The 25520-nt window shown below is 44.3% G+C and overlaps 1 protein-coding gene across 1 annotated transcript; it reads left to right on the top strand.

The window, feature by feature from the left end:
- Positions 1–662: 662 nt before the first annotated feature.
- On the top strand, positions 663–25143 carry abcc1 (ATP binding cassette subfamily C member 1 (ABCC1 blood group)). Its single transcript, XM_083676291.1, has 31 exons — positions 663–758; positions 2668–2844; positions 3807–3935; positions 4331–4468; positions 4780–4905; positions 5734–5795; positions 5998–6129; positions 6507–6734; positions 7665–7842; positions 8161–8322; positions 8714–8806; positions 9017–9220; positions 9377–9523; positions 11133–11220; positions 11430–11499; positions 11736–11862; positions 11951–12127; positions 13008–13175; positions 13578–13755; positions 15734–15785; positions 16049–16181; positions 16316–16523; positions 16696–17006; positions 17268–17467; positions 17880–18006; positions 18308–18409; positions 18573–18719; positions 20988–21146; positions 21441–21607; positions 21706–21900; positions 22045–25143. The coding sequence occupies exons 1-31, from the start codon at positions 711–713 to the stop codon at positions 22151–22153; spliced, it is 4542 nt and encodes a 1513-aa protein (XP_083532417.1). The 5' UTR covers positions 663–710; the 3' UTR covers positions 22154–25143.
- The last annotated feature ends 377 nt before the right edge of the window (positions 25144–25520 follow it).

A 25520-nucleotide genomic window follows, 5' to 3' on the forward strand; every position in this document is an offset into this window, starting at 1 on the left:
CCTAAGTGCATGTAAGGAAATTGTGGTTGTAATTAAATAATCGGTACCATACCATAATATGGTGTTTTCTCTGAACAGAAAGACAGAGAGACAAATACATTGTGTGATGGTCAGAGAGACATTATTACATTATATCAGATACTGAGGATCACTGCAGCTCCAATGTAGATAGATCACGTGGGAGCCCTGTTAATTTTCATCACTATGGCTTCGTGTAGTATAGTAAACTTCCCTTTGTCCTTTATGGATATTCAAATTATAAATGACCCGTGAGGAGGCTAAGCCATATAACAATGAGTTTCAGGTCAGGTGGGTGATTAGTTCTTTCCCAAATGACAGCATATATAAATTACCTCTCAATACTTTATTTCTGGAAGCAGCACACTTTTTAACACAGTTATAAGCTATTTGCTTTTACATTTATGAAACTTGATCATTTTGATAGGGCTACTTTATTTACTTTGCCTAGGTGAAAACAGTACATGGCAGGCGCTCAGTAGCGTTTTTAAATAGCCTACATTGGCATTTTCCTACACATGTCTCAGTACAGTACCCAGTAGGGCGCACTACCACAGCTTGAGTTATAGCGCCCCCTACCTGTAACCTTCTCTTTTGTTACACGAAGCGGCGCTAACGGACGAAGTGGGTTATGAAACCAAAGCTGTAGCACCGTTTACCAAAATATCGAAGGAGAACTTGAAGTACGGCGAATGGGTTTTGACAAGTTCTGCAGTGTGGACGGTTCCGACCCATTTTGGGTAAGTTTCAACGCAGCGACCCTTGTTGACTAGGTTTATGCAGTTGTTGTTGTTTATCAATATGAGCGGCTTTGCTTTGCACTGCCTGCCTGCTGTGTACTAAGCTGTGAGCATGGTATTGGTAGCTAGCCAGCTAGCTAGCACAGGCTAGGCCGTCATCATGCCGGTTGTTAGCAGCAGGTTGAGGAGTGTATGCTGGCATAGTTGTGATAATAATGTGTGAAATTGAGGTTGAATTTACATACCAGTAAATACTTGTTGAAACGTATTTGTTAGTGACCGCTTTTGTTGTCTAGCTAGCTAACTAATTACAACATCGCCCAGTCTGGTAAACACCACTAATTCATCTTCGATCATGTCGTCGTGGACCAGAATCAAATAAATGTTTCCAACATCTTGTGGAATCAATGGCACGAATAATTGAGGCTGTTTTGAGAGCAAAGGCCCTACCCAATATTAGTATAGTGTTCCTAATAAAGTGTTCGGTGAGTGTATACTAGATGAGCCAGTGAGCAAAACGTAAAGTCACACCAGCTGACAGTTGGTTAGACAAACTAGTTATAGTCTTTTAGTTTGGATGGGAAGTGAGTCAAACTATTTGTTCAGGGCAAATTGCATGTAAAGGCCTGCATTGTTGGAAGTGTTTTTTGGTTTGTTATTGCAGTCATTACTGCAATCAACTTGCCAGTCAACAACATTAAACAGTGTTCACATTATTATCCCATCTAGACCTGAATTGGACTATTGTTGGTTTGATCAGGGAGTTTGCAAACAAGTATGACCGAGTTGCACCTACAGTGTAGAAGACAGGCCTACACATTGTTGTCTGATTGTTGTACATAACTTGCCTGGTCAGGATGAGATTTAGTTGCTCATAGTCAACAAGCATAAATTGTTGGGGATGGGACAGGAGACTAGGATGCAGTGTGACATCCATTCACTCAGCTGTTCAGATCAACTGTCTAGCCTAAGGTGCATAAGTCAATGATATATGATGTATATGGTCTAAAAACATTACCCATCCCTCTTCAATATGTTTTTGATGAGAGTGAGTGTTTTTTTTGTTTTTGTTTTGTGAAATTGGTTAAGTGAACCGAATACATTTAAAAAGGGTTACAGGGTTTGAAGGGGTAGCCTGATTAAACAAGTGCGTTGCTATCGAATGCAGTAGAGGGAGAAATCACCAGACCCCTAACCCCTTGTGAATACCTCAGAGTTGCTTGTCTTTATCAGCAGTTCACTGTCTGTGACTGCAGTTTGATTTATCAAAGCAAATGAACTTTAGAATGTGTCATGGTTGGCAAATAGCCTATTGTGTAATGCAAAAAAAATGAAAACAAAGTAAGGCACCTGAACTATCTGTCATAGGAGCTAGGCAATATAACGCTGTCAGAACAATAGCTAAAGTAAAAGCTGTGTTGTGACTGTTTTGAACATCTGTTGCATCATTGTTATAGCAGCGTTATGAAGGCGTTATAAGGCAGATGTTTAGGTAATATAACAAAGAGGGAGCTCATACTTTATGGCCAGTAGCGGTGAGAAGTTCACAGCCCTGTGTGTGCCAGTAACTTGACTTGGCATCACACACTGGCACCCCTCTGCAAGTTCTTTCCTTTTGTGCAGAGGAATTTTTATGTGGGCATTGTTTGAAACTTAACTCCTCACACACTGACATGAAGAGTAGGAGCACACCATGTAAATAAAAAAAAAAGTTTGATGAAACACTCGTCCCACTGTATAATGAGAACATCCCTTTAGCCTGTCATTTTATGATGCCATTCATAACAGAACGCGCACAAACACTACAATTAATGTCAACAATGCTTGCCCAAGCTTATCTTGCAGTCTGTCAGAGCGGTCAATGCTCCATTGAAACAAATGCTATTAAATGCTCCATACTCTCTTTCAGGATTGGAACCGCACGTGGCATGCCCCCAACCCGGACCTGACCCAGTGCTTCCAGAACACGGTGCTGGTGTGGGTCCCCTGCCTCTACCTCTGGGTGTGTGCCCCGCTCTACTTCCTATACCTCAAAAGCCATGACCGGGGGTACATATGCATGACCCACCTCAACAAAGCCAAAACTGTGAGTCCCACTGCCGGAGAATGTGTGTTTATGTGTATATGCCAGACTGTCCTTCTGTCTGCCTGTCTTTCTGTCTGTGGGCTGCAGTGTGTCTGTCTCATAGAATGAGATAAAGCAGGATTAGGACAACAGCTATCCCAGTCAGACCCTGTTCTCTCTGCTTCTATCTGCCAAACAGTACCGAAACATCCAGTGCCGGACCAACAGGTTTCGGAATAGCTTCTACCCTCAGGCCATTAGACTGTTGACCCCCCCTCTCTCCCGGAATGCATCTCAGGCCCCTTCTTACCCCCACCCCCCACCCCACTGACTATACCTCCACCCTGCCTCCTGCTCAGTGACACTCTCCATTGACATTGCACTCTGCACTCTACACTCCCTCTCCTGCTGCTATAATAGTCCTGTATATTTTATTTGATTATTTTTTACTGTTTTATTATTGTTACTGTTTAGATTGTATCTATTATCCTATTATTATATTGTTACATCATATTGTTGATGATGATTGATGTTGTAGAGCTGCTCTGCCCTAGGCATTTTGTTGCCTTGTCTACTTGTATTCAATGCAATGACAAATAAACAAGACTTGACTTGAGACTTGAGCTTAGACAAAGGCTAACATGTGTCATATTAGGCCTAAGTGACTAAGAAGTAGGCCTACACCTTAAAGGCAGCTGCTACATCAAATTCCTTTCATTGAGAGTTCCATTTGGTTCCCCCAGAGCGGATCCAGAAGAATCTCGAGAATTTAGTTACCACACCTGTGGTGGATCTCATTTCAGTCTGTCTCTAGGGAGTGAATCTTGCAATCTCAGTCTTAAAATGACAATAATAAGGTAGTAAGAGCATGTGTAAACAGTGTGTGAAAGTGTTTGCCTTAAGATAACTTCCTAACCTAACTTCCTTACCTGATCTGAATTATTAATTTTCTCTTTTCTCATCATCATTATTTCTCCTCTTAGGCTTTTGGCTTTCTGCTGTGGATTATCTGCTGGGCAGATGTTTTCTACTCTTTCTGGGAAAGAAGCCAGGGCGGTGGTACCACCACGCCCGTCTATCTGGTCAGCCCTACGATGCTTGGCATCACCATGGTGAATGACCCGCACCTACATGATGTCAATCTGATAAAAAGGATTAGGAGTTGTTATTCTAGGATTAGGAGCTGGGAATTATTGGTTACTTGGCACTTTCACAGGGGTTTATTGACAGTTCTGTTATCGAATCTGAGTGCAAACTCAGTTTCACTCATTCAAACGAGCTGGAGTATGTTTTCGTAGCTTTAGGAGCCAATGTGCAAATCTAGGCTTAATGATGAGGTGTTCAGTGCCAGTATGCATGTGAGCTATGATAGAGCTGTGTGTGTTCTGAGATCCTAAAGCTTGCCTAGCGTATGTATCTATGCGTGTTTGTGTGTTCTGAGATCCTAAAGCTTGCCTAGCGTATGTATCTATGCGTGTTTGTGTGTTCTGTGCTCTGTGTGCCACAGCTGCTGGCCACCCTCCTGACCCAGTATGAGAGGAAAAAAGGGGTCCAGTCGTCTGGGGTGATGCTCAACTTCTGGCTTGTGGCAGTCCTGTGTGCCACCGTTACCTTCAGATCTAAGATCATACAGGCCCTCAATGAGGTGAGTGGGCAACAGAAGAGGACAGAGTGGAGTGGTCTAGTGGTTCTCACGGTGGCTTTAGGATTTGAGTCGTAGGTTAGATTCCTGCTTCGATCACATTATACTTTGATAACCTTGATGATACCGGATTTGCGTGCACATGCTGAACTGACTTTTGGGAAAAACATCTGCTAATTGACAATGTTATGACATTATTTTTGATGTAGTGGTTAGGAAGATGGATTTGGCTTTGTTCTAAACTCAAGATTAGTGCGAATTTGACCTAAAGAGAGTGTGTGTGTGTGTGTGTGTGTGTTTGCCCTTAATTTCAGCCTTCGACAGTGTGTGTGTTCAGATACATCACCTTCTACACATACTATACCCTGCTGCTAATCTCTCTGTTCCTGTCCTGCCTGTCAGACCAGCCCCCACTATTCTCCGAGGCAGTCAAAGACACAGTGAGTGTACACAAACACACACACACACACACAAACATTCCACTCTCTCTCCCACTTTTTTTTGTCTCTCTTTCATGTATTCTCTCTTTCTCTCTCTCATCACTCTCTCCCACTTTCTCTCTGTTTCTCCCTCCTCCCTCTTTTTGTTTGTATGTGTACATGCTGTGTATGAATAAGCTTTATGTTTTTGTTGGTGCAAACTGTGTGTTGTGCATTAAACTGCCCTGTGTGTTTTTGTTTCTGTTCAGTTCACGCTGTGTATGAATACAAACTATCATGCGTTTTTGTGAGTACATGCATGCTGTGCATGTGTGTTTAGCTGTGTGTGTGTTAGGCCAAGCTGTGTGTATGAATACAAGCTGCTGTTAAAGTTATTGTGCTAACAGTAGGATTTCCCTCATGGTTCTCATGGTGCTCAGGCTCTCAGACAATGTGTTATTCCTACCAGTACTGTAGCCAACAAACCCTTAAAAATGACAAATGGGTCAAATCAATGTATAGCAAGCTGCTGTTCAGCTTGGAAGCCAATCTGTTAACAGATCGATGACACATGATATAGCAATCAGTAACTCATATGAACAAACATAATTTAGAGATCAATAACACCGGTTTGTGTAAATACCCCTACTCTGCATATAGTTCATATCTTGTAGGTGTAGTTTCTGGTTCTAAATAAGTGAGCTCAACTAAATGAATAAAATGAACAAAATTAACTATATTAAGTAATGGGTTAGGGTTATAATTGTGTGTGTGAATAATTTGACTCAGCAGAAAGTATATTTACTGTTGTTTTGATTTTTGACTGAGTGTGAATCTGTTGACTTGCAGAATCCCTGTCCTGAAGTCGGAGCTTCCTTCCTGTCTAGGATCAGCTTCTGGTGGATCTCTGGGTACGCAGGCAGCCAATTGGGAGCAAGGATATGGTGGGCACCATATGGTGCTGACAGTTTCCTTCTCTCCCTACTTGTTTTTCTCATTTGCTCGCTCTCTTTCCATGTTTTTCTATACCTTCCCCCTCCTTCCCTTTATCCCCTTTTTTCTCCTTCTCCCCTCTACCTCCTGTCCATTTCTCCATCCCGCTCCCCCTGCCAGGTTGATGGTGACGGGCTACAAGCGTCCGCTGGAGGAGAAGGACTTGTGGTCTCTGAACTCCGAGGACCGCTCCCAGAGGGTCGTCCCCCAGCTTGTCCGCCGCTGGGACACCGAATGCCAAAAGGTCAAAAGGTGAGGAGCCAGACACACCGAGCACTCCCATTTGAGCTCCACTTCGCTTTGGTAGGGCTCACTTGCGGAAATGTCAGGAAAACGTCACTGGAGGGCTCACTCGATTGGAGGGAGTAAGGTAAGGGGTTGTGACAATTTGGAATGGAAAGGGCCAGTAGTGATCACGTATCCACTTGGGCCTGGAATTTTGCCTGGTCAGGTCAACTTCTGCCACTACAACTTGCGCGCTTCAGTAAGATAGTACTGGAAACGTCTTGGTCGTAGTTGGTCATATCAGGTGTTCGAATGTTATTCAACTATTGATGTCAACTACTTAGTGTCTATGAATACAGTGTCAGTATGAAAGTTATCTTGCCTTCTGTCTCTGTCTGTCCCAGGCCTGATGAGAAGACCCTGTACTCTCCCAAGAGGACGTCTCGGGTCGAAAAGAAGGAGGGTTGCCCTATAGAAGAGTCTGAGATCCTGATCGTGAAGAACCCTCAGAAGACGGGCGAGCCGTCTCTGTTCTGGGCCCTTTGCCTCACCTTTGGCCCCTACTTCCTCGTCTCCTCCTTCTACAAGATCATCCAGGACATCCTCATGTTCGTGGGCCCAGAGATACTCAGGTTAGGCAAGCTGCTGTCTTGAGTTTTTTTTTTTCTCTTTAATCATTTCTCACTCTGTCTACGCTTTGCCCCTTTTCTCCTTTATAAAGCGTTGTGTCTCGTGTATCATTGCATTTTGTTGCTTGCTCGCTTCTTATCCTCTTGTCTTTCCTCTCCTTTTCTGCTGCTTTCAACCCCCTTCTACTTGACTCCTCCTCCTCATCCTTCTCTCCCCTCCTCTCCTCTTTGGCGGTGAAAGCCACATCTCTGTAACAACAGCTGTGACCTTGAGTAATTTCAAGGACCCACACTGAGAGTGTGTTTTGGCATTTTGAAAAACCAAAGATCAGGTTACACATGTTGGAGAATGTTCAACTCTTACCCTTCATACGTTTCCTGTGAAGTTGCAATGCTGAGCTCCTAGTGTGTGTTCTCAACCTCAGAAGAGCAGTCATTAAATAAGGAGGGGAACTGTGCTACTGAGCTGGACATTCCTGCCAAAACCACTCCCTCTTGACGGATGAAGTGTGCAAGATTCCTCTTTGGAGCACACTTGCAAGTTAAAGATGACCACGGTAGCGACTGGCCACGGTGTAACACTGAATGCTGTTCTAATGTAGGAGGTGTTGTTAGAAGTTGTTTAACACCTTTGAATGATGGGTTTAATTAAGGGGATGATGAGGGACATAACTCTCTTGCCTTGGTGTTGCTTAAGGCTGTCTCTCTTGAGCCCTCTCTAATGCCTCTTGCCATATTGATCTGATCCATTTGTTGCTTTTTACTCCTCTCTTGCCTTGCCTTATAGGTTTAGGATTATTGATCCTAGCCTAGAATATTGGCTTTTGGTTGCTAGTTTTTTACCTCTTTCTCCGTCCCAGGCTTTGTATATTTTAACTCCTCTCTCATGCCGTTATAGCTTTTTCCCTCTCTCTCTTTTTGTCTCTCCCCCAGGCTTCTGATCCGGTTTGTGAATGACTCTAGCGCCCCCTATTGGCAGGGCTACTTCTACACGGCACTATTGTTTGTGTGCACCTGTGTGCAGACACTCATCCTGCAGAAGTACTTCCACGTCTGCTTCGTCACCGGCATGAGGTTGCGCACCGCCATCGTAGGGGCCGTCTACAGGAAGGTGGGGAAATCTCACTATCTATTCTATTGAAGGATATGTCATCAAAAAGTTGCAAAATGCAGCTTTTTTCCCCCCTATGCTAACTCGAGGTTCTACAAGTACTTTTAGCCACGATGTGAAATAAGAAACTGCAATGTTTACTTTTACCAATGCCCACTTCCTCAGTTTAGTGCAGGGTTGATCAAAAGTTACAGATTGTTGTTGGTGAATGAGCAATGGACCCAATCATTTGATGGATTTGCCTGACGTGATGAATTGTCATTGTCGTTGACCTCTTGTTGACCCCTGTCTTACCTCTAACCTTTGACAACCCCTCAGGCGCTTGTGATCAGTAACGCGGCGCGGCGCACGTCCACAGTGGGGGAGATCGTCAACCTGATGTCGGTGGATGCCCAGCGCTTCATGGACCTCATCACCTACATCAATATGATCTGGTCGGCCCCGCTGCAGGTCATCCTGGCTCTCTACTTTCTCTGGCAGGTAAGGACTAAGGATAATCAGACTGCGATGGCACTCCTTTTTTTTACGTTTTTTTCATACGGTTGAAAGTTTGACTAAATTTGAATCATAGCCATTCATGATAGTAGTAGTCTCTTGAAACTGATGAGTACCCTTTCAAAAATGTTTTGAAGAACACCCTTTAGAACCACTGAGCCTTGCTGAGCTGTACTGGCCTGGTTACGGATCCACCATAGTTGCGCACACGATGCTAGAGAGGACAATATGAAAAAATGAAAAAATCGTAACCAGCACAGTACAGCCCTGTAGTGTGTAAAGCCCCTTAGTCGAAGCATACCAATGCTGCTCTTATTTTTTTCCTAAAGATCTCTTATTGAGCTGTCGCTGCTTTGCAATCCCGTCTCCTATATAGAACCTGGGTCCGTCCGTGCTGGCTGGAGTGGCTGTTATGGTCCTTATGGTTCCAATCAACGCCGTCATTGCCATGAAGACCAAAACATACCAGGTGAGACCCACCTAGTTTAGTTAGATTTGCTCAGGATGTATCTCTAACCAGAATTCAAATTAGACAGAATCTTGGGGTTGCAATAGAAATAGTGGGCTGGACTGACATTGATATATTTGAGCTTATTAGGGATGCACTTGATGTAATACTTGCACAGATGCCCTGTCAAGTTCCCTCGACTCTTCTAACCTGCATTGTGTGATGGTTTAGGTAGCCCAGATGAAGAGCAAGGACAACCGGATCAAGCTGATGAACGAGGTGCTTAACGGCATCAAGGTGCTGAAGCTTTATGCCTGGGAGCTGGCCTTCAAGGACAAGGTGTCAGCTATCCGAGAGAGTGAGCTGTGCGTGCTCAAGAGGATTGCCTACCTGGGCGCCATGTCCACCTTTACCTGGGTCTGCGCTCCTTTCCTGGTGAGTGAGGAGAGAGAGAGAGACACAGCATTTTTCCCACACATGAAATTGTATTGGTTGTGTCCGAATCATTAATTTATCCCATTCTCTCCACCCCCACTCCCCCCCACCCACCCACCCTCTCTCTCTCTCTTCTGCTTCTTTACGCTCCACTAGGTGGCATTGTCTACATTTGCAGTGTATGTGATGATAGATGAGAGGAACGTTTTAGATGCCCAGAAGGCCTTTGTGTCTCTGGCTCTGTTCAACATCCTGCGCTTCCCCCTCAACATGCTGCCCATGGTCATCAGCAGCATGGTGCAGGTACAGTACGTGTGCTGGGGTCTGTACATCTGCATATCAATCAGTCAATCACTCAGTCCATCTCTCATTCAACCAGTCAATCTATCTATCAACCAACCAACCAACCAACCAATTGTTCTGTCACTAACACTAATCGTTAAGTAAATCAGTAAGTAAATCAATCCCTTAACAGATCATCAATGAATGTAGTAATGGTTTTCTCGTCGAGCGCGTTGAGCACTAATTTGCTGTAAAGTTGTTTCACCTGGATGTGATAGAAATGTAATTGGCTCTCTACTGCCTCTGACAGGTAAGGTCTAGTGTACAGATCATCAAACTGCAACAATGCTCCAATTTATCTTTTGCAGCCATCTTGTTCATAAGGCTGGAAAAAAAATGTGTTGAGTCTAAAGACAAATACCAGTTGGAGGCTGTTACTAGCTTTGATCTACAAGCTCAGTAGACTAAACAAAAACATTCACAATTTTCCCACACTGCCGTGTGAATGTTTTTGTTCCTTAAATGGTGGTCAAAGGATAAGTTTTGAGTGTTTTTATTATTTTAGTTTTGTCCGTTTTTGTTTCGTCAGCAAAAAAAAAAAAAAGTAACATTTTTCAATTTGGAACACATCTCTGTTTGTCCAATCCTAACGTGACCCTGCTGTACATAATTTCATTTAACATTCTTGCACACATCGCCACGTTAGGCGGGTATACCTGTAATCTACCGGTGGACTGATTGATGAGTATGGGGTAGAGGCTTTAGCACACTGTACTGGGCTGCTGGTGACTATGGGCAACACGTTGATTCCCCACGGTGCAGGTCAGTGCTAAGGCCTCTCTACTCTACAGTATCAGTGATGCTACATCTCCACTGTGCTACACGTGCTATTGTACATGCATACTTTTAGCCGGTCTGTAGAGAAGCTGAGTTTAGCCGCAGCTCCGTCTAGTTTGGTTTGTGTAGTGATACAACAGTCAGATTTAGAAATGTCAGCAGAGGTTAGATTTATAAAAAAAAAAAACTAAAAATAAACCGAGCACACTTTCCACATGCGTGTGTTGGCATTTTAGGCACCGGTGCTTTCGGACAGCAAAACAGCTGAGTGAATTTAACTCGATTGAATAGTCTTATTTTGTGGAGTGGAGTGGATGCTATTTATTTTCACATTGAACAATCATGATATAGGCTCCTGTCAGCTAAGATTTGTCAGGGAGAGGTGAGAGAGTCCTTGTAGTTAGACCCTTATGTTGTCACTGATGGGCTGCTTCTGCTAGATTTTGTTGAGGAAGTTAAATGCAGCCAATTCTACAGCCAGGTTATACCAACAGGCAAGACACTCCTGTTAGTGGACCCGGTTGAAACCACAGTGGTTTCAGTGCACCACACTGTTAGTGGACACGGTTGAAAGTTGACTAGTGAGAATGAGGCTTTGGTCAATAATTGCTGAATACCTTATGCCCCTACTCCCTTGGCACTTCTCTAGATGTGAAAGGATTGGATACGTGTATCCAATATGATGACAATACCACCTAGCCTGAGAGGTTAGTTCAGCTTTAATAATGGTCCTCCGTCCTTCCGTCCCTCCCTCCCTTCCCTCTACATTTGGCATATCCCCATCTCTCTCTAGGCAAGTGTGTCCATGAAGCGTCTGCGTGTGTTTCTGTCCCACGAGGAGCTGCAGGAGGACAGCGTGGAGCGCAAGGCCATAGCAGGCTGTGAGTCATGTACACACACACACACACACACATCCACACACGGAATTTATGTGGGCTATAAAGTTAGCCTGTAGCAGGTGCTGTTTCATGTATGTCTCTTTGATTAGTCTTTGATGCTGTTCCCTCTCCCTCTCTTCCTGCCCTCCTCTCATCTTGTCCTGTCTTTTACTGTGCTTCTCACTTTTTCCCCCCTCTTCTTCCGTTCCCAGCTTCAGACAGTATCTCCATTGTGGAAGGGGTGTTCAGCTGGTCCAGAAACGAAACCCCCACTCTGAAGAGGTATGGCTTGATCTTTGTATGTGTGCGTGCGTGTGCATGTGTATGTACTCATATTCAGTATGAGAGAGGAATGACTGAATACTCATGAATGAACCTTGCTTGTGAATCTTGAGTAAGACACACACACACACACACTCACACTCACACTCACACTCACACTCTCACACACACACACACACACACACACACACACACACAGACTCACCCACCAAGTCACTCTCTCCCTCTCTCTCCAGGCTGAGTATGCATATCCCTGATGGATCTCTGGTAGCTGTGGTGGGGCATGTGGGGAGTGGGAAATCCTCCCTGCTCTCTGCCCTGCTGGGAGAGATGGAGAAACTGGAGGGCACAGTGTCTGTCAAGGTAAACATGGAGACGCATGTGTATCTGATATATGATATGTGTTTCTAAACTGTATGTAACATGTATTCTCTGTCTCTTATCTCTTCAGGGTTCGGTGGCCTACGTGCCCCAGCAGGCCTGGATCCAGAATGCCACCCTGAAAGACAACATAGTGTTTGGCCAGGAGAGGACGGAGAGCTGGTACCACAGAGTGGTGGAGGCCTGCGCCCTCCTGCCAGACCTGGAGATCCTACCCGCAGGAGACAGCACAGAGATCGGGGAGAAGGTACCACAACACCCCCCTTCCTCCCCTCACCTCTGGTTCCTAACAGACAAATATAGGGGCGATACAGTGCCCTCCATAAGTATTGGAAAGAGGAAGCATTTTGTCTTCTTTTAGCTCTATACTCCCAACAGTTTGGATTTGAAATAACACAATAACTATGAAGTTAAAGTAGAAATTCTCAGCTTTAAGTTTCACCATTTAGAAATTACAACCCTTTTTATACATAGTTCCCCTATTTCAAGGCACAAAAAGTATTGGAAAATTGGCTTGACAGGTGTTTCTGGTTAGTCAGATGTGTTCCATTAGTAAAGGCGTATGAGAGCTGCCAATGTCTAGTATTGATTTTAGGCTTTGCATTTGTCTTTGAAGTTTACTATTGGTGTCTGTCTACATGAGGACCAAAGAGATGTCAATGAAAGTAAAGGAAGCCATTATGAGACTGAAATATCAGAAAAATCTATCAGAAACATAGCCAAAACCTTAGACATACCAAAATCCCTAACGGGCTGGTAAGCCAAGGAAAATTCTACATTGGATGACTGAAGAATGCTCACCATAGTTAAGAAAAACCCCAAAACAGCTGACCTAGAGATCAGGAATACTCTCCATGAGGTAGGCGTGAATGGGTCAGAGACTACCATCCGCAGAATACGTCACCAGCCTACAGAGGCTTCACTGTTGTCCTCAAAAAGGATGGTCAGGTTGCAGTTTGCTAAAAAGTACCTAAAAAGCCTGCAGAGGTCTGGAAAACGGTCTTGTGGACAGATAACAGGAATGTTCACTCTGTATGTTGGCAATTAGTGTAGTCAATGATGCGCACTCTTAAGCAGCTCTGTCCCTCTCTCCTTCCCGCCCTCTCTCTCTTCCTCCCTCTCTCCAGGGGGTGAACCTCTCTGGGGGTCAGAAGCAGAGGGTGAGTCTGGCCAGGGCCGTGTACTGCAACTGTGCCGTCTATCTATTGGACGACCCCCTGTCAGCGGTCGACGCCCACGTGGGGAAGCATATCTTCGAGAAGGTCATCGGACCGCAGGGTGTGCTCAAAGACAGGGTAAGGTTGTCTCAACTAATGTGTTTGTTTGTTTGTTTATTTATATTTAGGTTTCTTTTAGTGAACATAAACTTTCTCACACAAAAACTAAGTGAGTTGACATAAACAAGCAGAAACAGCATAGATATGGTGTGTGTGTAGCTAGTGTCTGATGAATACAAACACACCACTAGATGCTTAGGGAATGTTTATACACATGACGCATGACTTGTGTGAGCAGCAAAAGTGTGGTGATCACTGATAACACGTGTGTGTGTGTGTGTGTGTGTGTGTGTGTGTGTGTGTGTGTGTGTGTGTGTGTGTGTGTGTGTATATGCCATAGGTCGTCGTAGCACTATTATGCAGAATGACGCATGTCTAAGCTGACCTTGTGTGTGTGTGTGTGTGTGTGTGTGTCTATAGACGCGTGTGCTGGTGACCCACGGGCTGAGCTACCTGCCCCAGGTAGATCTGATCCTGGTGATGGTGGACGGAGAGATCACTGAGATGGGCTCCTATGTGGAGCTGCTGGGGCGAGAGGGGGCCTTCGCTGAGTTCCTCCACACATACGCCAACGCAGAGCAGAGTGAGGATGACTCAGGTGAGCCACCGATCGTTGGCTTCGTTGCTTTTATTGGTATTGCCAACTTTCTCCTCCTCCTCATCATCTCATCATCATCATCGTCATCATTCAACCCTAATTGTATGTACATCACTATTTCCACTGTAATCCCATACAACCTCTTCATCATCATCATCACCACCACCACCACCCTATGCATCACCATCATCACCAGCTTTTCATCTTTGTCTCAAACACAAGTTCTCCTTTATCTAACCATTTCACACGGCACCGAATTCCCCCAGCTGTATGATACCTTCACGTCTTGCAAAGTTTATCATGCAACAATAATGCCTATTCTGCTGTTCATTCTGGTCCATTCATGGGCACTGCCCATCACCTATCCATCACCTATCCATCACCTTCTTGGTGGAACTAGTCACACTCTTTTAGTCTGTCTCTTTCCTCTCGTCTCACCATTCTCTGTTTTTATTTCTTCAATGTCTCTTTGTGTTTATGTCTCTCCATCTCTCTCTCTTTTGCCCCTCTTTTTTTGTCTTTCTCTTGTCTGCTGTTCAGAAGAGGGGAGGGAGGAGGAGGAGGACAAAGAGGAGGGGAAAGCTGAAGGTTTGAGTGGTTGTCAGTCGGTCCTATCAGGGACTTGGTTTAGGACACATTTGTGGCTCAGTCCCAGTACTTATCGTTGTCTCCTTCCCTTTGCAACTTCTAGTCAGATCTACTGTTTAACTCTGTTTAAATCTGATGGTTTTGTTTTGGGTTTTTGGCAAGGCGGAATTTCTACCTGTCTTTCTAAAGGGTATGAGATAAGGAAAGTAGGCTATATACAGTCTGGACACAGTCCTGCTCTGCATGTGTTTGCATGTCAGCTGCATTAAGCACTCATTCCTACAGAAAACAACCAGAGATGCCTTACAGAAAGGCAGGCTTGAGCGACAGCAATCGGGGGCTGAACGATCAACGTGCAGGCTGGGTCTACAAATCCGCCTTTCTGCAAGGCATTTCAGATTGATAACAATAGACTTTTGGACTGCTTGGCCAGGCAGCGTGGAGTTTGTTTTTCTGTGGGAACAAGCATTAAAGGTAGACTCAGCAATGTGACTTTGCGTTAAGTTGCAGGGACGACTTCTGCCAGAGACTGGCATGGCATTTCACTTAGCCTTTTCATACAGCTGTCAAGTCGCATTGCCTTGCACATGCATTATATACCCATCATGGAATTGCTGGCGAGTGAAACGTCTTGCTTGTTTGTATCTGAAGTTGGTTCACTGCTGGCAGGAACGTCAAATCGTTGATTGGCTGTTAATGGTAGAAAGCCTGGCCCAGTGTGACACCCAGCAGGACTTTTATATGCCGAGATGGGTTTCTTCTCTTAGAGTATCGTTCACGCCACTCTCCCGGTATCAGAACTGGCTGCTTGAGGTTAATGCTACTCTACAGTGGTTTAAGCGAGTGCTTGCTACACTACAGTGGTTTAAGCGGGTGCTTGCTACACTACAGTGGGTTAAGGGATGTGGTTGGTATTAGAAAGTACACTTTTGGTAGTTTCTAGCACTCAGTAGGTTAGGCTAGATTTCATTGTTTGGTGGGAAAATGCTCTGACCAATTTGAATGGGTTGTATACAGTACTATACTGTTATTGTACATGCAGGAGCATTATATGAGTTGTTTTGAATGTACAGTAAGCACATTTGCAGTTAGCACAGGTGATGTTTCTAAACAAATTGAGTGAGCACATAGCTCTCAGGTATCATTGTAAAACATGATCAGTGGATACATTGGTTTGCTGTTGGTGTATTCACTCCTAATAGTTAGGTCTCATGTTAATCAGATCCCAGACCAATGCTTACAAGGAAGTGTTCCCTGAAGTTATGCTAACCATTCTGTGTGGTGGTGTGTTGATGGTACCTGTGTGTTTGTGATTTTGTGTGTGTGTTTGTCTGCTCTCTCATACCTGTGCTCTCTTTGACCAGGTGTGCGTGTTTCTCTCTTTCTCTAGAAACTGTGCCAAAGAAAGGACAAGAGAATGGTGGTCCTGCGGCTGTCATTGGGTGAGTGAAAGCCCAGTTTATGACGCCTTACCAGTGTCCTCTACCCAGGAAAAGATTTAATCGTAATCATGATGATTTTTTATGATAGTCCAAGTTGCAACAGTGTTGTCCTCATTAGAATCCAGCTTGATCATCTACAAGTTGTTGGTTCAAATCCCTGCCTCTGTGCCCCTGAGCAAAGAAGCTTGATTCAAGTATGAGCAGTGAAAACGCTGTGGTATGACGTGTCGCCATACTGGATGTGTCTGTGTTCCTTTTTCCAGACAGGGCACTCAGAACAGTACAGGGGCGGACAAATCCACACAGAAGGCCGATGGAGATGGGGTGCTGGGAAAGAAGGCCAAGAACGCAGAGGTCGGCAAACTCACAGAGGCTGACAAGGCTAACACAGGACGGGTAAGAGACTGAGAGTTTGCTTGAGCAGAGACTGGTCTGTGTGTGTGTGTTTGTCTGTATACGTTTGCAGAAATCCACCTTTATTGCATTTGTGTAGGTATGTGTACATTAATGTATGAATGTTTGTCCTCCAGGTGAAATTGTCTGTGTTCTGGGAGTATATGAAGGCCATCGGCGTGCTGCTGTCCATCATCAGTATCTTCCTGTTCTTCAGTCACCACCTGGCCTCGCTCTTGTCCAACTACTGGCTCAGTCTGTGGACTGACGACCCAGTCATTAACGGCACCCAGCCCAACAGAGAGATGAGACTGGGGGTGTACGGCGCACTGGGACTCTCTCAGGGTAAGGGTATAGAGATGTGTGTGTTACAGTGTCAGTGATTAGCTCATAGGTCACACAGCTTAACAGGACCTCTCTCAGGAAGGGTGTGTGTATGTATGTATGTATGTATGTATGTGTCAGTGTGTATATGTATGTCACAATAAACCTCTTCCCCCTTCATCTCACCCCTTAGGCGTGGCCGTATTCTGCTACTCCATGTCCGTTTCCATTGGGGGGATCCTGGCCTCGCGGTACCTCCACCAGACCATGCTCTATAATGTCCTCCGTTCCCCCATGTCCTTTTTCGAACGCACTCCCAGCGGCAACCTGGTCAACCGCTTCGCCAAGGAAACGGACACCATCGACACGATCATCCCAAGCATCATCAAGATGTTCATGGGATCCATGTTCAATGTGGTGGGGTCCTGCGTGGTCATCCTGGCTGCCACACCGCTGGTGGCTATCATCATACCTCCACTGGGGCTTCTCTACTTCTTTGTGCAGGTCGGTTGGTGAATTTTAATTCTGATAGGTCTGTCTCAATACTTTAGTCTCTTTTCCTTGGCTCTCTTTCTTCATTGTCATTGATTTGAAAAGACTGGATGGGCGAGAGCTTACTTCCACCTGCGCACTTCATGTATATAAGTGCCACTTAAGGTGAAAAGTCAAAGAAAGGAAGCCAAGTGTTTTGAATACTTAGAAAATACATACTTCCTTGAAGTAATCATCAGCTCTCTCAATTAACCTATATCTCTCCTCCTGTAGAGATTCTATGTGGCGTCGTCTCGTCAGCTGAAGCGCTTGGAGTCGGTCAGTCGCTCGCCCGTCTACACACACTTCAATGAGACCCTGCTGGGCACAAGCGTGATCCGTGCCTTTGGAGAGCAGGAGCGCTTCATCCGCGAGAGTGACGGTCGAGTCGACCACAACCAGGAGGCCTACTACCCCAGCATCGTAGCCAATAGGTAAGAAGTCAGTGCTGAACACTAGGTGGCAATGTTAGGAAGGACCCAATTGGCTTCATCCTCATTAGTCTTATAGGCCTACATAAAATATTTGAGATATTTTCACTCATAAACTATATATATATATTATTATAAATCGTTACCCATATATTTAGCTTGGCCGGGTTCAGTATGTACGTACGGAATAGGAGAGAATGTTTTGAAATGGAGGTATCGCATACTGAACTGTGGGAACCCAGCCCAAATGGCTCTGAGAGCTCATTTCGGTTTCCAGAACCTAGATTAAGTTTAACCCTAGACTAAAGCATATTCAATTGAAAGTCTCCATTGAAAGTGGGATTTGGCTTATTTTGCGCTCGAGAAACCTACCTTATGAGTGTTAGTGCCTGATACTCTAAGTTGTTGTGTGCAGGTGGCTGGCGGTGCGTCTGGAGTTTGTGGGCAACTGCATTGTTTCCTTCGCTGCTCTGTTTGCGGTCATGGCCAGGTCGAGTTTGAGCCCTGGAATCATGGGACTCTCCATCTCCTACGCTCTACAGGTGAGCCTGTAGCTCCATTAGCAACTTAACTTCGTATTCCCTTGCCTCCGAAAAACAGACGTTTTGTTACGTCTCCCACCCCACAGCTGTACTTGCTAGCTCTGATAATAAGAAGGGAGGGAGACTCTTGACCTGATTTATGCAGATTTGGTCAAGCCCTATCTCCCTATCTTCCTCTCCCCCGTATCTTGTCTCTCTCTTTCTCTTTCTCTTTCTCTTTTTTTATTTTTTTCTCTTTCTCTCTATTCTCTATTCTATTCTCTATTCTCTCTCTCTCTTCTCTCTTCTGTCTTTCCCGTAGCTGACTGCCTCTCTGACGTGGCTGGTGAGGATGTCGTCAGATCTAGAGACCAACATTGTTGCAGTGGAGAGAGTGCAAGAGTACGGAGACACTGAGAAAGAGGTAAGAGGCAGAAAAAAACCGCAAACCATTTCCATTGCTTTATCCAAGAGAGAGAGAATAATTAGGAGAGAGGAAGATAATGGTGCTTGATAAGATAATTGTGTGTGTGTGTGTGTGTGTGTGTGTGTGTGTGTGTGTGTGTGTGTGTGTGTGTGTTTTTCAGGCTGAGTGGAGGAATGACCAGTCTACCCTGCCCCCTGGCTGGCCCACTGTGGGACACATAGAGATCAGAGACTTTGGCCTCAAGTACAGAGAGGACCAGGAGTTGGCCATCCGCAACATAACCGTCACCATCCACGGAGGAGAGAAGGTGTGTGTGTGGATGGTGTCTTTGGCTGCATGTGTGTGCTTGTCTGGTCCAGGTTGTACTTGGTAAAGGGATTCTTTATCATAATGATACTTTGTAATTTCAAAAGGGGTTGAATAAGGAAAGTTAATATACACTCACCAAGCACTTTATTAGCAACACTATACTAATATTGAGTACACGGTATACTAATACACAGTATACGTGTGTGTACAGTCATGAGAAAAAGTCAGGACACCCCCCAAAATATTAAGTTATTCTCTTAAAAATATGGACATATCAATATGTTATCTTCTTTCTAACAATGTCTATAGATAAAGGGGATGTAATTGAACAAAAAAACTATGAAAATGTAACTTTGTAATCATTTATTTAACGAAAAATTAACAATAATGCCAATTCCTACTGAGGAAAAAGTTAGGACACCCTATGCCCTAATAGCTAGTATTGCCCCCCTTGGCTGAAATAACCTCAATTAGACGTTTCTTATAACTGTCTACAGGTCTCTGACATCAATTGGGAGAAAGTTTTTCCCACTCCTCCTTGCAGAATTCTTTCAGCTGTGTGATGTTCGAGGGGTGTCTTGCATGCACAGCCAGTTTCAAATCAATCCACAGCATCTCAATAAGATTAAGATCCGGGCTTTGACTTGACCATTCCAGAACTCTCAATTTATTTTTCTTGAGCCATTCCTTGGTAGATTTACTGGAATGTTTTGGGTCATTGTCATGTTGCATGGTCCACATCTGCTTCAGCTTCAACTTTCGAACAGATGGTCTCACATTTTCCTCAAGCACCCTCTGATACAATACAAAATTCATAGTGGATTCTATGATGGTGAGCTGACCAGGCCCTGCTGCAGAAAAGCAGCCCCAAACCATGACATTTCCACCCCCATGCTTCACAGTTGGTATGAGGTTCTTGTTCTCAAATGCTGTCTTGGTTTTGCGCCAAACATGTCTACTCTTACTGTGCCCAAATAGTTCAACTTTGGATTCATCTGTCCAAAGCACATTGTTCCAGAAGTTCTGGTCTTTCTCTAGGTGTTCTCTGGCAAACTTTAGTCTTGCCCTGATGTTTTTTTTTGACAGCAGGGGTTTCCTCCTTGCACACCTCCCATGTAATGCAAACTTGTTCAGTCTCTTTCTTATGGTGGATGCATGTACTTTGACATCAATTGTGGCAAGAGATACCTGTAGGTCTCGTGATGACATTCTGGGATTGTTGGAGACTTCTTTAAGCATCTTTCGGTCAGCTCTTAGGCTGAACTTGCTTGGGCGGCCTGACCTGGCCATGTTGGTGGTGGTTTTAAATGTTCTCCACTTGTAAATTATTTTCCGGACAGTGGAATGGCCAATTTCGAATAGTTTGGAGATCTTTTTATATCCCTTCCCAGACTCATATGCATCTACAATTTTTCTTCTGAAGGCCTCAGAGAGCTCTTTTGATCTCGCCATGGTGATGCAACTCACTTCAACAATCAAGAGCAAACCAAACTAAATATCTGAGGTTTAAATAGGACAGGCTCCTCCAAAATCCTCTGTAACGCTGTTCTAATCATTTGCACCTGATGTGGTGCTCTTTATTATAATTTTAGGCATTTTAAGTGGAACTAAATGTGGGGGTGTCCTAACTTTTTCCTCACAAGAAGATTGCATTTCTATTAATTACATTTTACCAATCATTTTTTAAATAATTTGTTTCAGTTGTATTTGTTTAGTTATATTACCTCAATTTTTCAATATTGTTCAAATGAATATCAAATGTCCATATGTTTGAATATGTTGAAGAAGACAAAGGTTTTCATAGGGTGTCCTAATTTTTTCTCATGACTGTATGTATGTGTGTATATATATATATATATATATATCACTTCCGATATATGTCACTTCCGATCTTCTGCCGTAGATTGAAAACCCATCTCTTCAGGCTACATCTTAACAGTCCCTACTAAAGACTGCTTCACCCTCACTACCCCCCCCCCCCCCCTATACTAACCCTAACCCCAACCCCGAGACCTCTTCACCCCTACTTACCCCCCTGTACAAGTTCTCTCCTGCTAATAAAATAAATAAATAAATAAAAAATAATGATTATATTATGACTGCCAATAGCCCCTGGTGTGAGCATTGATAACTTTGTCTTATGATGACTGTTGGATAGATGATTCACTTACTTAAGCAAATGTATTGTTGCTTTGGATAAAGGCGTCTGCTAAATGCCATAAATGTAAATGTAAAATATATGTGTGTGTGTGTGTATTGTTTCTAGGTTGGTATTGTTGGTCGTACGGGAGCAGGGAAGTCTTCTCTGACTCTGGGGCTGTTCCGCATCATTGAGGCAGCCCAGGGAGAGATCCAAATAGACGGGGTCAACATCGCACAGCTGGGCCTACATGACCTGAGGTCCAGAATCACGATCATACCACAGGTAAGACACACAAACAAAACCATTCAATTCAAGTTTATTTGTGTTTTACACAGCTTCACAACACATTTGACACAGAATATTAAAAATAGAATATATAGCAAAAGAAAAAGCTAATTATACACTTAGACAAGTGGGGAGACAATGTAGAGGTCAGAAAACAACAGAGGACAGAGTTAACAGAAATAATAATAATAATAATCACAACATGACGATTACACACACACACACACACACACACACACACACACACACACACACACACACTGTACTCTGACTGGATTCTCTCATTTCCAGGACCCAGTGCTGTTCTCAGGGTCTCTGAGGATGAATCTGGATCCCTTCGATGGCTACTCTGATGAGGAGGTGTGGAAATCCCTGGAGCTTGCCCATCTCAAGAGCTTTGTGTCTGGCCTGCCAGATAAGCTGAACCACGAGTGCTCTGAAGGAGGAGAGAACCTCAGGTATGATGGTCTACATAGGCATAAATACACCATTCATAACCTAACATGTCCTCTGAGTATGCACATTCTCTCTCTTTACATTCTCTCCATCTCTCCAGTCTGGGTCAGCGCCAGCTGGTGTGTCTGGCCAGAGCTCTCCTGAGGAAGACCAAGATCCTGGTTCTGGACGAGGCCACAGCTGCTGTGGACCTGGAGACGGACAACCTGATCCAGTCCACCATCCGCACCCAGTTTGAGGACTGTACTGTTCTGACCATCGCCCACAGACTCAACACCATCATGGACTACACCAGGTAATGTACAGTACACACACTCATACACGCACACACACACACACACACACACACATTTATACAGTAATAGTTTACATTACATACCACTTTAGATATGTTTCTGAGTCTCTAACAGACCTGTCTCAACTTTGTTCTTGCCTTCAGGGTCCTGGTTCTGGACAAGGGGGAGATGGCAGAGTTTGGGTCTCCTTCTAGCCTCATTGCCAAGAAAGGAATCTTCTACAGGATGGCCAAAGACTCTGGGCTTGTCTGACTGGGGGGGGGGGGGCATATGAGGAGCCCACAGAGCCAGCATCCATCCCTCCCTCCTGACAACACTCCTCCTCTCATCCCCTTTTCCTCTCCTCCAGTCTAGAGACCCTGGAGGGTTGCTCTAGTGGGGAGAGTGAGTGAGAGAGAGAGAGAGTAAAAGAAAAAAGAAAAGAAAAAAGACTCGACCCCAGGGCGGCATCTACAGATTGGAATGTAGTAGCTGTGTAGCTATGTTTTAAGTGAAAACCAAGAGAGCAGTCTGTCTCCCTACCTCGTCCAGCACCACACTCCACCACCCTTCCCCCTGCACCCCCTCCAGGACTGCCGACATCCCCCACTGTCTTTTCAACTGATCTTTCTTCTGGTAGTTTTAAAGATGCCCCTCCATCTTTGTCCGCCCCAGTATGCCATCTTTGCCATCAGAGCGTTTGAAATGAACTCGGTCAGAATAAGGAACAAAGACTAGGTGGTGAGGTTTATTATTTATTTGAGAGTGAATTGTTCCCCCCCCAGAGAGTGAGTGAGGGGATTTTTGTCCACTCAGAGGATTTTCCCAGTTGGGGTGGGGGGGAGCGGGGGAGCAGCAAACCTGGGGAGCGGCAACCTGTCCATTCAGAGACAGGCACCGCCCATCAGTGAGGTCATGACCCTTGACCCCTGGCTAGGTGACCGACCTGTCATAGACGCTGCCTTCCATTGATGACTCGTCCTTAGCGCTGGGTTTGCTACTAGGCCCCTGTGAGCCATAGAGCCCAGGCCAAATGCACAGTCCCAAATCAACTCCTAGCCCCTACCCATGGACATGGATAGGTTGGCTGCGAGCAGTAAGCAATGTAATGTACACCCCGTCTAGCCTATCTGAGGGCTTGGAGCTATTATCAGTTTCTTGCGGACAATATACCCATCCAATCCTTTCAGATTGAGAAGAGTTGGAGAGGTATCAAGGGGTAGGGGCGAGGGGTTGATTTGGGACTGAGCCAAAGTGTATTCATTTTAGTGTACTTCTTCTCAGGTGTGTGTGGTGCTCTTAGAGATTACCAGGCAAGGCCTGTGGATTCTCCAAGGCCCTGCTCCAATACCTCACAAAGATGTATCCTTCCTTCCTCCTTTGAGGTCATCATAGATCTACGAGTGTTGAATAGGTTCAAGATGCATTAGGATTGAAACTTTGTTTTAACCTTATCCAACCACCTACAGATCAGTGATTACCTCAGGCACAGGAGGAAGGAGGGGATGTTGTCGGTATTGGAACCAGGCCCCAGCCTTCTGCAGAGCCACGACCATGTTGTATAACCCATGGCTATCGCTACTCCTGGGAGATATGGCTTTAAACCTGCTTTATTTTAATGAATGTATTATTACCTTTATAGTTGCCACATGTTGTGTTGTGTGTCTGGATCATCTGTCAGCTTGTTTTGTTTTCTTAATGTATTTGACAGTGGATGGGGGAGGAATGTCCGTGAACCAAATCATGTGACAGGCCCGTTTGACGATAAACTGCTATGCATTCACTGTCCACTGAACTGTTACAGTGTAGCTACTTGGCTGTACAACTTTTCAAGGACCAGCAGTGGTCTTTTTCTTTCTGTTTTGTTTCTCTTTTGGCACTTTATTGATCTGTTCTTAAGTAATTGATTAGCTAGAGAATCCTCTTTTCTGGTGAACCAGGTCTACAGTAATTGAAATACTGTTTCAAAGATAAGCTCATGATCCAATGGTCAATTTCAGCCCTCTATGACTGGTGGAGAAGTCATCATTGTAGAGGCAATTCAATTTTGTTTTAATTGCCTCTACAGATTGTTCGCCCACAATGTCAAAGTTGGTCAAACATTATACATAGCAGGAACCTAATAACAGATGGTGTGGGGTGTAAACTAACCTCAACATTAGAGTACTTATGAGTTTCAAAATCGTTTTTGGAGTGACCTATCACTTTTAAGAGTGAGAAACCTTCATTTCAGTACTGATGATACACATCTTCTGTAGGTGCTAATTTACCTTTGGAGTTTCAGCCATATGGTTGTTCAGCCAGTTCAGCCAGTTTGCCTCAAACCACCTCATATGAACTCTTGTAGTTTCCAAAAACCAGTTTCCGGTTGTTGAGTACCCCTGTATATGCTGGATTTTGTTACAAATTACTTTGCAATCATTCACACATTTCCATTTGTCTGTTTATTGAATGTAGACATGGACTGAAGTAACTGAGCCGTCTCTGACAATCACTTGGCGTAGACTCTCTTTGAACATTACCCCACTCATTTGATTCTGGACTGATTCTGGACTTTAATTCTGGACACACTCTGTCACTTCTACCCCACTTACACAACCACACCCACATACACACGTGTGTGTTTCTCTCTCTACACACACAAGCGTATCAATACAAACCTCTTACAAACACGTGTCTATTGTATATCTGTACTGTACATGTATATCTGTGTCTTGGCTGGAGAGGAATGTTTCATCAGATGGTCGGTACCAGAGTCATAGATGCAAAAAGCTCTGCAAACTGTCCACCGTGTTGGCTTTAAATGTTGCATGGCGTTAACATTGACTAGAATGCAATTGACATGCAACTTTTGGTGCCAAAATGGGAGCCATTACATTTATATTGATCTCTGTGCAGTGTGTACAGTAGAACACTGTGTACTGTATATTTCTCTGGTTTGTGTAGTCACAAGTCACTACCTGTGGCACTTCTTTTTTTTCCATAGCCTTTGTGGGTTGTATTATATATAAATCAACGAGACATGCTTTTGATTTGCCTTTGAGTGTAACACAGAACATACAATGGCAAACCATTTAAAAAAGAGTATATACCTGTTACATATTTATATAATTTGTAAGCAATGCATATTATGCTAATTATTTGATATTTGTATACATGCACTAGTTTTAAAGTGTGCTTAATTTTTTCGTAACATGAATCAAACTGAAATTGTAAAGAGGAGAATAAATAAAGTTTTTTTCTGTATTTAGCAGACGCCTTTATCCAAAGCGACTTACAACAAATACATTTGTTTCAGTAAGTGAATCATCTATCCAACAATCATAAGACAAAGTAATCAATGCTCAGACCAGGGGCCATTGGCAGTCGTAATGCCAGAAGCCTTTATTTTTTTATTTTTTTATTTTTTTTATTCACAGGAGAGAACTTGTACAAGGGGGTAGTGGGGGTGAAGAGGTCTCTAGGGTATGGGGTAGGGTTAGTACAGGGGGGGTAGTGGGGGTGAAGAGGTCTTTAGGGAGATGGGTTTTCAATCTACGGCGGAAGATCGGTAGTGACTCTGCAGTCCTGACAGTAGTGGGAAGCTCATTCCACCAGCGGGGCGCCAGGACAGTGAAAAGCCGTGACCAAGTGGCGGGGC

This window comes from Argentina silus (assembly GCF_951799395.1).
Source record: "Argentina silus genome assembly, chromosome: 9".
Classification (NCBI taxonomy): Eukaryota; Metazoa; Chordata; class Actinopteri; order Argentiniformes; family Argentinidae; genus Argentina; species Argentina silus.